The sequence below is a fragment of the Drosophila serrata genome, unplaced genomic scaffold (assembly GCF_035046125.1).
Source record: "Drosophila serrata isolate PLE 108 unplaced genomic scaffold, ASM3504612v1 contig_228, whole genome shotgun sequence".
NCBI lineage: Eukaryota > Metazoa > Arthropoda > Insecta > Diptera > Drosophilidae > Drosophila > Drosophila serrata.
The window spans coordinates 145,998-158,721 of NW_028257126.1; the positions used below are offsets into that span (position 1 = coordinate 145,998).

The 12,724-nt window shown below is 44.6% G+C and overlaps 2 protein-coding genes, 1 long non-coding RNA gene and 4 other non-coding genes across 8 annotated transcripts; 4 read left to right on the forward strand and 3 right to left on the reverse strand.

The window, feature by feature from the left end:
* Positions 1-3,185: 3,185 nt before the first annotated feature.
* Positions 3,186-3,267, reverse strand: TRNAS-GCU (transfer RNA serine (anticodon GCU)). The gene has a single exon. It is a non-coding gene; the product is annotated as a tRNA-Ser (tRNA).
* A 501-nt stretch (positions 3,268-3,768) lies between these two features.
* Positions 3,769-3,850, forward strand: TRNAS-GCU (transfer RNA serine (anticodon GCU)). Its single transcript has one exon. It is a non-coding gene; the product is annotated as a tRNA-Ser (tRNA).
* A 266-nt stretch (positions 3,851-4,116) lies between these two features.
* TRNAS-GCU (transfer RNA serine (anticodon GCU)) lies at positions 4,117-4,198 on the forward strand. Its single transcript has one exon. It is a non-coding gene; the product is annotated as a tRNA-Ser (tRNA).
* Positions 4,199-4,378: 180 nt separating this feature from the next.
* Positions 4,379-4,460, reverse strand: TRNAS-GCU (transfer RNA serine (anticodon GCU)). Its single transcript has one exon. It is a non-coding gene; the product is annotated as a tRNA-Ser (tRNA).
* A 2,507-nt stretch (positions 4,461-6,967) lies between these two features.
* On the forward strand, positions 6,968-9,062 carry LOC110188101 (uncharacterized). Its single transcript, XM_020957665.2, has 2 exons — positions 6,968-7,081; positions 7,773-9,062. Exon 2 carries the CDS (start codon positions 7,788-7,790, stop codon positions 8,832-8,834), a length of 1,047 nt encoding a protein of 348 aa, XP_020813324.2. The 5' UTR covers positions 6,968-7,081; positions 7,773-7,787; the 3' UTR covers positions 8,835-9,062.
* Positions 9,057-12,148, reverse strand: LOC110187785 (phosphoglycerate mutase 2). Of its 2 annotated transcripts, none has more exons than XM_020957256.2 (4): positions 11,278-12,148; positions 10,105-10,217; positions 9,525-10,019; positions 9,057-9,411 (listed from the first exon to the last, which is right to left on the reverse strand). In XM_020957256.2, the coding sequence occupies exons 1-4, from the start codon at positions 11,307-11,309 to the stop codon at positions 9,248-9,250; spliced, it is 804 nt and encodes a 267-aa protein (XP_020812915.1). In that variant the 5' UTR covers positions 11,310-12,148; the 3' UTR covers positions 9,057-9,247. The 2 variants fall into 2 exon arrangements, with proteins under 2 accessions (XP_020812915.1, XP_020812916.1); XM_020957257.2 differs by having other exon boundaries at positions 11,158-12,148.
* Positions 11,181-12,474, forward strand: LOC147644127 (uncharacterized). Its single transcript, XR_015270978.1, has 2 exons — positions 11,181-11,804; positions 12,054-12,474. It is a non-coding gene; the product is annotated as an uncharacterized LOC147644127 (long non-coding RNA).
* The last annotated feature ends 250 nt before the right edge of the window (positions 12,475-12,724 follow it).

A 12,724-nucleotide genomic window follows, 5' to 3' on the forward strand; every position in this document is an offset into this window, starting at 1 on the left:
ATTAGCCGTGGCAGCAGCAGCAGCAGTGGCAGCACAACTGCTGGCAATTAGGCCTCCACCCCTCGGCTCAGAAGTGTGTGTTGAAGTGCGTAAGCTCTCGCATGTGCCAAATGGCCAATGGCAGCTATGTTGCCAAGACCAAATGGACTCCCAATCCGTCCGATCCGTCTCCCAGAAGCAAGTATCATCTCGTTCTCACAGCCAAACTGCACGCATCAGCTGCAAGAACGACGGGCAGATCAGGCCACAGATCGGTCCGGGCCAGGCCGGGAGTAATTGTAATTGTTAACGATTAGACAACACAAATCACGAACAAGCTGCCGAGCATCTATATAGCTGTATCTGTATCTGAAGCGCCTCCGTGTGTATCTCTCTATCTGTCTCATTTCCAGCGCCGTTGGTGTGTGCGAACCAAGTTTTAGGCATTATTAAGAGTAATATGTTTAATGCTGACGGAAGCAATACGAGTAGATGGCTCTGGCACGGGGCTCCAGACAGACAGCTGTATCTGCACTGTCACAAAAAAATACTTATAAATTATGGCAACATTTCAGAATTTCAATAGGCCCTGTTTTATTTATTTAAAGGATTTAAGGATATTATATCTGCAAATAGACTAGGTCATAAGTGCATTAAGTATTGAATTCTTGTCGCTTAACATGAAGTGGACAAAATAATATTCCTCAAATCTTAATCAAAAGTACTCGACTTTTTGTATAAAAACTAGCAAATCCGTTTGAAGTAGCTTTTTTGTTAAATAAAAACTTAAGAAACAACAAAGCAATCATAAACACATTTTACAGACTCCATAAGGAACCCTCCTAATAATATAATGATTTTCCCCTGTGTAGCACTGCCAACCCATTTAGCCATCGTGTCAGAGTCAGTCCCTCAGTGCCAATGTCTCGGTTTCAGTCTCAAACCCAGTCTCTTGGCTCGGTCTTGGTCTTCGGGCCAAGAGTGACAGACACACACTCTTGGCTGCCGCTGCTGCTGGCGCTTGCGTGTTTGGCTACTGAATTTTTAAGCATTCGCCAGCACGCCGTCTGAAGTTGGGGTCTAAGGCTTCATTTACATTGGCAACGAACGTTTTAATTAGCCGCTTATAAAGACACAACACGGCGGCGGATCCATTTAGATGAATGGCGGGAACACCCACAGCCGGGCAGCCTCACAGTCGCGCTACGTCACAGTTAAGACGACTAATCAGCCGGCTTAAATCGCAGCGGTTATATATGGGCCAATTATAGCGAATCTTTTATTGTCGATAAATTCGCAGGTTCATTAAACCCGCGCACCGGCCATAAACTGACTCAGGCACTTGGGCCTTTGTGCTGGCGCTTTTATCACTTGCTCGGGGTGCTTGGTGGGTAGCTTGGCATGTGGACACCATCGGAGCAGTCCATCTCACCTGCCGGCAATGCACTCGATACTTGGCACTCGGTACGTGGAATGAAGTTGTCGGCTTACGCAACGCAATGTTAACCATCCCGATTTGTGCACTTGGCATTTCTGAGAGCTGGACCCCGCTGGATCGGGGTCAGGCTGCCTCCACGTCTGCCGCTCGAGACTTTCATCGAAAGTCAAATATTTGTGGAGCACACAAAGGAAAAGTGTAACGAAAGGAAAAGACCAGCTAGCGGCCACCGACCATCGGTAGATTGTCAGCCGCAAAAATTCAATATTTGCTCATCCGTTCCAAAACGTTTAGCGCATTCTTCGCGGGAATTGTGAAAGTCCCCGGGGGCAGGGAGCAGGTTCAACTGGGCGGAGCGCACTGGCCATCGAAGCTTGGCCTCCGCCGCCACCGAACGGGGGCGATTGGCTGTGAATTGGACTGGCTACTCATCGAGTGGGTCTATTGAGTCATAACCAGGCTATGGAGTGCTTCGGAGAAAGAGCTCTTCGGTCTGTTCGTCCAGTAAAAGAAGAAAAGAGTGAGTGATTGGGTAAATAAGAGAGTTATCACAGTGACAGTTGAGGGGAATCCCCCTTATTCTGAGAGTCATTGTCTCACGTCGTGTTCTAAGTGAACCAATTATGTCATAGCTTGCTGTGGCAGCTCCAACTTTTACATGGAAATTGGATTTTGTGTTTCATTTCGATTAGAATATGACATTTTCAGACTTTATTGATCGGATTATCCTTTATGCATTATCCTTAATCCATGTGAAGCTGGATATCGAGCCTCTGATTTATAACCACCATAAAGTCGACCCGCAAAACTTTCCACTAACCAACAATCAGAGCAAACGATGGATTGATATACAGATAGATGTTGGTTAAAGATAGCTTTATGGCCTTTTCCATTGGCTGGAGGATTTTAACACGTCGTCGCCGCCCGTCAAGTGGCGAAAAAATTCTTTGGCTTTTCCATTAATGATCGAGAAGTTAGTTTTAGTAATTGGAAACCAGTTGGCCAGTAAAAAGGAAAAGCAGACGCTATAGTATACGACCATATAGCCCGATGTTTGTATTGTAATTGCGTTAAACGCATTAATTAGCCAGCAAAACGACAGCAAAAGAAAGAGAAAAATCATTGGAAACGACGTTAATTACTCTTTGGCTTATATTGTTTCGGCTGCGCACCAGAGGCAGCAATAGCGAACTATTATTTCAATTGGAATTTAATTTCGTGAGTGGGCATTGTTCATAAATATTTGCCATCTTTATCGCTGGCCTGAATGCGGTGCTGCCCGCGGCCCCAATGGTTTGCAAAAAAAGTGTGTTTACTCGACCCACGGTCAATCCCAACCTGGCCGACCTTGGGAGCTGAAACGGGCCATTAAAGGCCTCCGCAGTCACACTCTGGCATGCCCTTTCAGTGGCATCGCCGGTGTCAATAAACCTGGGGTTCCGGGGAATCCATCTAGTCCCAGCATCCTCCACACATCCCATCTTATCGCCGGGCCAGAGATCTTCCAATGGCGACACTTAAGCTGTTATCAATGTATCTATTTTCATTGCGTTTATACTGCCCAAACTGACCATTACGACTAAAGTTCGTATAGTTCGTCTGCAGGCGAAGCCGTAAAACTTTAATTTCAATGAAATGCGATTAGCATCACGGTTTCCAGAGCATTATTGTCGCTCTGCCAAGAAGAATAGTGTCTATTTTTAGTTGGCAGTAGGAGAAAAAGGCTAAAATACCTTGAAAAAGCTAAACGTATCAAAAAAGTGAAACACGACGAGGATGGGATTCGAACCCACGCGTGCAGAGCACATTGGATTAGCAGTCCAACGCCTTAACCTCTCGGCCACCTCGTCATATGCGGCCTTGGGAGCCAAATGCTGCATTCGTGCACCGCTTGCTATGTTAGCAAGCAGTGCGGCACAGCAATAGGTTCTAAGCTATTAATTTAAAACTGCCGAAAAACGATCTTAATAAAATTCTTATTTATGTAGATGCAAATGTTTAAAGGTTTTATTATATATTTAATTATTTTTATTACAGTTGAATACATACCCAAATTATGGTTCTTACTCCAGCTACAACTGCTTGATGCCAATAAAAATATGCTGTAATCAGTATTTCAGTATTTCAAATATAACTAACCTTAATTTGTAAATATTAATATTGCAATATTAAATTACTTAGTCATATTTTCAAGTTTTTTCCAAATACCTTTTTCAATTATAACTAAAATATATTGTTTAATTAACATTTCAACTATGTTCTAATGCCTGTGACACTGCTTGCTGTCGATAAGAATGTGCAAGTTGGGTTCGCTGATAACTAGTGCCGAGTTTGCCTAAGGCACATCACCGGACGAGGTGGCCGAGTGGTTAAGGCGTTGGACTGCTAATCCAATGTGCTCTGCACGCGTGGGTTCGAATCCCATCCTCGTCGAATGAACTTTTTGATTTTTTTTTTAGTCTCTTATGAGAATTTTTTTATATTACAGCAATTTCAATAACTTATTTAATTTTTATTAATATTATTAATTGATTTGGGAAACAACTTTTACGCTTACATATTTAAAGGCTAGTTATTAATTCTTTGCCAATAGAAATAATGGAAAATAATTTATTAAATAAGATCCTAGACAGCTTCTGTAGGGTAAGATTTCGCAACCCTCATTTGAAAAAACGTTCGAAAGCGACTTATTTTACAAGGACGAGGTGGCCGAGAGGTTAGGGCGTTGGACTGCTAATCCAATGTGCTCTGCACGCGTGGGTTCGAATCCCATCCTCGTCGAGAAATCCTTGTTTTCAAGGAATATCCTTTTTTTTAAAGAATATGACTCAAAGTTAACTAGTTTCTTAAAATGTATAACTTGTGTGTTTTTTATTCTTTAACTAAATTATACAAAATATTAATTCAAACTTAATGTTTATAAAAAATAACAAAATAAACATAAATAAAAATGTAAACTTTCGACGAGGATGGGATTCGAACCCACGCGTGCAGAGCACATTGGATTAGCAGTCCAACGCCTTAACCTCTCGGCCACCTCGTCATTGGTCTCCGTTTGAATAAAACCCATTCTGGCAAAGAGAGATTCGAAGTCCCGGTTCTTATCGAGGAACCTTCGAGCGCTACAAGTGAAACTAATTGGAGTATCGACAGATAATTCAGACACTATAGTGATAAGCAAGTATTTCATTCAACGCAAGCACGCTGTACGGAAGTATTCACTGATTTGTTTGTTCGTTAATTGTGTCAATGGAATTGGCAATAAATAAATTGCAGGCTCAACAATTAAGCTTTTGAAGATTTGCGTGTTTGCATGGGTTCTTCAGTTGTTTGCAGTTAAAGAAAGTAGCTAAGTGCGGCGGCAAGCGTGGGGGCGATACCTTAACTGAAGCTTAGGGTTTTGCAAATGCTTGGAGAGAGGGTATTTGAGGCTGCTTCAAGCATGGCGCGTTCAGTTCTAATATTCGCGGAGTAATTTGTGTACTTAGCCGGTCTGGAGGAGGGCGACTTCCTGAGGGGTTCGTTCGATTCTCAATAATTCAGATTCTTGGCCGGCGGTGGCGGTCGTGCCGCTTGTGACCCAGTTCCCTGTTGATCTTCTGTCTTGGCTTCGATTTCTTTTTATATCTCCATCTCTTTTGGTGTAAAAAACAAAAGTGGTTTACTTTAGATGGGCCATGCTCGAGCAAGTGTGTCGGGGGCCGAGCTATGACGATGATGCTGATCATGCTGATGATTTAATACCAGAGCTTCTGCTTCTGGCTTTTAAATACGAGTAAGTTAGTAGTAATGACCATAAGCACCAGCTATAGCCTAGCCCAGCATCCGTTCAAGTAGTAGCAGCAACTGCGGCATTTTGTTTGGGCCATGTTTGTGTCCAGGCTGTCAGTTGGTGTTAATGAACCCTTGTAGTCTGATAGCTGTTAGTTGTTTACGTTCCGAATGCCGATACGACGATAGCACCGCCGATCCAACACTGAGCTAATAGAAGGCAAGCATTAAATTGAAGAATTCCCTATGCACCTCTTCCTTTTCAAGATCAAGTTCTAAAAACACACACCAATTTTTTGATAAAATTATAGTAAATTCCAAATAATTAGTAAGTGTAAAATGAAACTATCTTAACATCAACATGAACTTGATTTAAATATAATTTTTTGGCAGTGTAGCGGCCACGTTGTCACCTAACGTGGCCAAGTTTGATGATCCGCAGGCACGCGCGTTTTATATTTAGCCCCACACCAGGGCGACTCCTGCCCCTTTTGGTCGCCGATCTGCGATCCTCGCGACTCCGGAGCGGGGCTAGTCACGTGCACAAGGACATTCCAAGGCTAATTACGTGTGGCATGGGGCATGGGGCTTGGCCGGGCTGGGCCTGGCTTTGAGCTCGGACTAGGGGGCTTGGGCTTGGTGTAATACACACACATACAACACGAACCGTTCATTATTGTCGTCGCTTGTTCTTGCAGCCGCCGCAATCTGCGGCATGTATCTGTATCTTTTGCATCTGCGTGGATGTCGCTGAAGTTTCAGTTGCTACTGCTGAAGCTGATGCTGCCGCTACTGCAGTTGCAGTTGCAGTTGCAGCAGCCGCTTAATTAGCTGCGTAATTTATTATTGCTCTAATCTCAACGCCGGCGCCAACGCCGCTGGCTTTGACAAATAAACAAATTATTCATATTAGAATATTAATAATGCCCGGCAGCGACATCAGGAGGAGGCTTTATCGGCCCATCTGTGGGGCTGTGTCTTCCATAATTATGACCTGTTTGACAGATGGCTCTCGGAAGCAGATCGGTAGCCTTGACTGGCGTTACTCACGGGGTGATCGTTATGCGGACAATAAAGATGCACACACTAAATATGTAGGCACGCCGATGCAATCGCACAATTATGCCCAATTATGCAACTGGGAAGAGAGATCTTAAGATCTTTGGATCTGCAGGAGCAGCAGGTGCTGGGTGCTAGATGGAATGCCAGGCGGATATCATTGACTAATGAGCCCATCTCCGACTCCATCTGGGACTCTCTGACTCGTCGCGTTCTTTTGCGCTGTCATAAAAATTAAAATGCATAATCGCGGGCGTTGCTTGGAGGGCTCGGCTTGGTCTCTTGTTACCTGGGCCTTGGCATTCGTATGTATTCCATGGGTAATTAACATTGCTCGCGATTTCCAACAGCAATTGCAATTGCATGTGCATGTCCATGTCCACGTCGACAATGTGATATTGCCACTTACAGATGTTGCTGGGTTCGCAGCTAAGGCTAATTAAGCCAGAGAGTTTAAGCCGCCAGCAATTAGCCGATTTATCACTTGCCACAGAACCACCAAATCATGGTCCCCAGATCGCTGAGAACTTGGAAGAAGCTTGGCAAATGCAAACAAACTTGCGACCGAATGCTCTGCGCACTTAGCTTCTGCGCATGCGCAGCGCCACCGCGGCGCGCCGTCAACGTCGACAGAGAGCCGCTCAGCCGCTGAGCCACTGGGAATGCGCAGATTCTGGTCAGGCCCGTCCCATATATAAAGCGCCTATTCTAGCCGCGATCACACTCATTTCCAGTTGAACGCGCCTTCTGAGCAGTGGAATCGTTGGCATCCCGAACCAGGAATCAAATCCCATTGAGTAATCATCGATCTCAGTTCTATTTGCTGTGAACAAGGTAAGGAGAAAGTGATTTGACTTACAGTGTTAGGCAGGCAAAGTGTGGAAGTTGGGCATTTAATTAAATCCGATTAAGCAATTAGAATGAAGAAATTGAAAAATAAATTATTTAAGAAAATTTAGAATAATATAAACATTGGTACAAATTAATTAATTGACTTAATTGTTTAGGACGTTAAAATAATCATTGTTTTTTTTTATTCCATTTAAAATAATATGATCTTTAAGATAAACGTATCAACGTATCAACTATTTAAAATGCATCTTCAAGATGGCTAAACAATTTTCGACAAAATAAGAACAGCTGAAATAGATTCAGGGTATTTTAAAAAATATGCAGAACCTGATTAAAGTTTCCTTTCTTCTCAATTTATTTAATTATTTATCAAATTTAAAATGCAAATATAAAATAATAATAGTAATAAAAGTATACAACAAAATTTATTGTTAAACTAATTCTGAGCATAAAACTTAGGCTTTTTATTTAACGTAAAATTAATATAGAATCTGATTAGTCAGAGATCTTAGACAGGCGAGGTAGTTCCAGGTTTCCGTTGTTTACACATCGGGGGAAAATCCGCTTGTTGCGCAATTGGAGTGTGCGAAAGTAGCTCGAGGCATGCAAATCAGCTTCACTGGTTTGGGGTCAGCGGGAGATCAGCAGAAGATTCACTGTGATCACATTGCAGTTACCGCTACCGGAGATGGGCAAGCACATGTGGAGCATCTTCCTCGGCCTGCTGCTGCTGGAGCAACTGGTGGCCGAGTCGATGGCAGGCAATCTGGCACAGCTGGTAAAGAAGCAGAGTCAGCAGAAGCAGGGGCAGCCAGTACTCCAACTGCATCAGCAGCAGCAGCAGCAACAGCAGGCAGGACAACAGATCCATGCCCAGCAGTATGTCCAGGACAGCCTGCCCGAGCACCAAGATCTAAAGGCAGAGGAGGAGGAAGATCACGATCCCTATCAACTACTGCAGGATGCTAAACAAGAGTCCAGGCTGCCCAGTTCCGCCAACTATCCCTGGAGTTCATATGCCGCTGCCCAGGGCATTCCACCGAATCCCTACGAGGCCATGCCCAAGATGCTGCCCTTTATAGGGTATGCCCAGCCGGTGCTTATCCCCTTTCCCCTGTACCTGGCTCCGGATATGTTCTATCCCGCATTCTCCGGTGCCAACAATGACCTGGAGGATGTGGTGATGTCGAGAGCGGCAGGTGGGCGACGGCCGGCCGCAAGCCATCCGTCTCCCGCCCGCAATTCACCCATTTACTACGTCCGGCTGCCACCAGCGCCTTACATGTTCGTGCCCAATATGCCCACGGCTCCCTTTGGGGGAGGATTCTCCCCACTCCTCACCTACCAGCCCATGCCGTCGTTCTCCGCCTACGGATCCGTGTTTAATCTGCCCGTGAACTTCCTGGCCAACGGCAAGCCAACAGGGATCTACCAGGTCGAAGGATCCCCGACAGAGGGGCTGGGGTCACTGGGATCACCTGGCGGCTTGGGCAACGGTGGTTTTGGATTGCGACCTCCCACGCCCAGCAATCCATTCAGGCCCATGTCCTCGCCGTCGGTCGGCGGTTATGGGAACTCTCCGCAAAGCTTCGGCCTCGCGTCGATGCCAGTGCCCCAGCAGGACTCCAAGCTGACCTCCCTGAAGCGCCCCTTCGTCTTCAACGGTCGTCCCGAGGACATCTATATCCTGCCCAACAACCTAAGGCCTCTGTACAACGAGCCGAGCTACTACTGAGTGCTCCGACTGCCAATGGCTGTGGCACCAACTAAAAAGTATTACAGATCGCATTTACTAGATCTAAGACTAAGTATTGATGCTTGGGGAAAATCCTTAAATATAAATGTGTCTCTGATAACTTAAAACTTGTGCTTTTACCTATTGGAACCATAAGTCACAGTCAGACAAAATGGTATACTATACTATATAAAGATAATACTACAAATAAACACACTTATATAAATATGCATACATTGTATATTTTTGGCCAGAAATATCTGATTGGTAAATAATAAATTAATCTTACAATATCCTTAGCAGTCACGCCCCACTGAGCTCAACCAGACGAGGCAATACAACTTTGTTACAAGGGAAGATGATACCGCACTAAAGTTCTAAATTAAATCCTAGTCGAACGGAATATCCCGCTATCAGTCACCAATGGCTGCCACCTGGGCTGTTTTCCGCCGTATGTACTCCGCATCTCCCAGGTTTATGGCGGCACCAACCAAGTGTCCCGACTTTAAGTCAAACTCGTAGACGCGTGGCACGCAGTTCGGAATGTTGACCTTTTCAATGGCCTCATTAGATATGCCTGTAAAGGATAATTAGGGATTCATTTATGACATAAACTAGACACGAATTAAATGATAAACATTTAGAGGAAAAATTCTGTATATCTATAGACAACATATTGCATTAACTTACCCTCGATTTGCTGGACCAGAGCCCGGGCCACTGTTCCGTGGACACACATAAGCACTCGAGAGCCCTTGAGCACCTCCTGCTTGACCTCATCCCAGACGGGTTTCACCCGGTCAACGCACATGTGCAGGGACTCTGAAAACGGGAATTGACCAGGTGGAATCATGTCGAAAATGGGATTGCTGCAGATGGTGTAGTAGTAGCGATTGTCCTCCTCCATGGGCGGCGGTACGCCGTCGTAACCCCGCCGCCATGTTTGCACCTGGTCTTCCCCATACTGATTGGCTATATCCCGTTTGCGGTGACCGGTCAGGTTGCCATAGTGTCGCTCGCACAGACGCCAATCCTCCTTGATCGGCACGTAAGCGCAGTTGATTTTGCTCAGGATCAGCTCGGCGGTCTGACGGGATCTGCTCAGCACCGAGGTGTAGACGACATCGAACTCCAGTTGCGACTGGAGGATGGCGGGAATGGCCACCGTCAGAGCCTCTTGGATACCTGGTTAGTGGGGGACGGAGGGGATACAGTGAGATCAGTGGATCATATGGAGAGATCACTTGGAGGAGGACAATCGACATCTCACCGAACTCGCTCAATGGGGCATCGTGCCAGCCGCAGAACTTGTTCTCTATGTTGAAGGTGCTTTCGCCATGCCGCAACACCACCAAGCGATTCGTCTTCGTCATGAATTGGGAACTGCAAAATGAGGAAAATCTTAGTTGGGATTTTAGTTCAATAATATCATATTTTAAATTGAAATTATTATACTATCAAGGGTTATTTTTATTAGTGAGAACTTTCCCTTCAACCTGAACTTCTTTCGAGGCTATTGCAGAGTTTCCGTACGACTTTTATGCGATAAACCACTGTACTCTCCACGTTCTCTAATGCAGTGGCTCTTTTGGGCTTATCGGCTCTCACACGCTTTATTTATCCAGCGGTTTACGGCAGGCCTTAACCGCCAGATAAGCTCGAGGGGCGACGGAGGGTGGAAAAGTGCAATCAACGGTACCTCATGGCGGAGTTCGGTGACTGGCCGACGCGGACGAGAGTGTGTGCTCACCTCGACGCCGTCCGGATGCGATTGAAGCGCGGTCCAGCTGCGGACCCGCTCGAACCTCCGAATGGACCGAGAAAACGCGCCGCGCATTCCTCACATATTTTCGGCTAGTGTAGTGTATCTGATAGATACAAGCGCGGCGAGGCAAAAGCGCGCGCGCTCTACCAACATGACGGGATAAAACAAAATATAATTCGCATTATCTGATGTCCAGACGGCAGCATAATCACACACACACACCACTGCTCCGCCGAGAGCCACTCAAACTCATTCACACACAGATACTCCGTTTCGTTCGGTTGTTTGGCTGTTGTTTTGCGTTTTGTGTTTTGCTCGCCCCATTCTCTGTTTGTATCTCAATCCGCGCACGAGTCTGGTTCCCAGATTCTTGCATGTGGCTCGGATGTCGAGCCGTGTCCGCGCCTAATGCCCGCCTCGACCGCCCCTCTCGCACATTCCGCCGCATCTACCAAGTGTTCATATATCGGCCAGAGATACGAGATTCAGATACTTCCTAGACGTAAACAACCAACCGACCGACCGACCGCCCACACACCCGATGCCGTCGATACTTACGCCTGAGATTCGCGCATTGTTTGTGTCGCTCGACGTTTGTGTTGTTTTTATGTTTTAGTATCTCGTTTTTCGTGGGCTACTTCTAAGCTGACGATCTGTCGCCCGTCATAGATACGTTACAGTTTGCTCTTCAGAAACTTGAGGAAAACCATGCCGCCCGTCGAGTTCCTGCTCTTCCTGTCTATCCGAGATGCTGTCGCTGCCGCTGCCGCTCCGTTCCGTTCCTGTATCTTTCGGATGCCACCTCGCACTAAGCCCGATTCTTGTTGGCAAAACAATTATATCGAGTCGCAGTTGTTTCGACGCTTCGCCGTCAACAGCTGATGGCGGGGTTTTACGCTCAATTTGGGATCGGGACTGGGGAAAATCAATATTAACTGAAATTTTTGTGTCTGCCCTGTTGTTGTTGTGCAATAATACTGAGTTAAAATGAACTGTCAACTCAACACCACTTGTATTCTTCGAGCCGCACATTAAGATACATTTTGTTTTTACATCGATTTTGGGTAGTTAGCATCCACATACCATTAATGTCTTGTAGATTACCTAGAAAATAACTAACAAGCATGGAAAATCAAGGTTGAACTTTACATTATTTTAACCTCGAAAATGTTTTGTTTTAGTGCCTAATTAGGAGTAATATAAATGTAAGTGTTATGTCAAAGCAAATTTCCAGTTCAAAATATTAATTTATCCGCATATGTTTAATGCCTGAAATGATTATCACATTTTTTGTATTTACATTTTATAATTAAAATAAAAACTTACTTAATCCGATACGATTTACCATCTGTCACGCGTAGCTTGCACTTAATTTTAGCTGGAAATTGTTAAACAAACTCAGCTGAAATCTGTTCGAATTAAACAAGAAATAAAAGCCATGTTCTATATTCCAGGTGGTAAATAATAGTAGGAAACGCTTTGCATTTTGCAGCTGCAACTGAAATACAACCGGCAGTTTAGCCGAAAAACTGGATCTCAAGAGGCTGCATCGTTTACCTTTCCAAGCTGAGTTCGCCAAAATGTAATTCACAGGCCAAGGACTAACCAACAAGTCTGTCAAAAATTCGAATCATAAGAAGATGTCATGGGAAAAGATCAAAACAAACATGATTTATTTAGGGTAATAAAAAAAAAAGACTCCTTACAGAACATAAAAACCCAATGATTCTATTGAATAAGTGCTACTGGGTATGTTACATCACTAGTAAAAACAATTAAAATATATCAGTTATCAATTATATAAGAAGAACAATCCGAAATAAGAATGTATTACTCAAGTAAATACAATGTATCTGTATCTGTCCTTGAACCCGAGTCACACGTCTGTCGTTAGGAATTTTTTCAATTATTTTTATCAAAGCTGCAGTCTCAGTCTTAAGACTCAATTACTGACAAGGTAAGAAATTATAGGAAAACGCTGATCAAAGGTATGGGAATTATTCAAAACACCAGATGGTACACGGAGTTTAATGTACATATGGCATCTCTAGTTACCCAAATCTCTCCGACTGTCACCATCGAAACAGCTTTTTCAATTGCAATTATTATTCGGTAACAGAGCTCA

Coding starts and splice junctions, on each gene's coding strand:
- LOC110188101 (XM_020957665.2), top strand. CDS start 7,788: ATGGGCAAGCACATGTGGAGCATCTTCCTCGGCCTGCTGCTGCTGGAG.
- LOC110187785 (XM_020957256.2), bottom strand. CDS start 11,309: ATGGTTTTCCTCAAGTTTCTGAAGAGCAAACT. Junction 10,218..11,277: donor AAGTTTCTGAAGAGCAAACT/GTAACGTATCTA, acceptor CTCATTTTGCAG/TTCCCAATTCATGACGAAGA. Junction 10,020..10,104: donor TGCCCCATTGAGCGAGTTCG/GTGAGATGTCGA, acceptor CCCACTAACCAG/GTATCCAAGAGGCTCTGACG.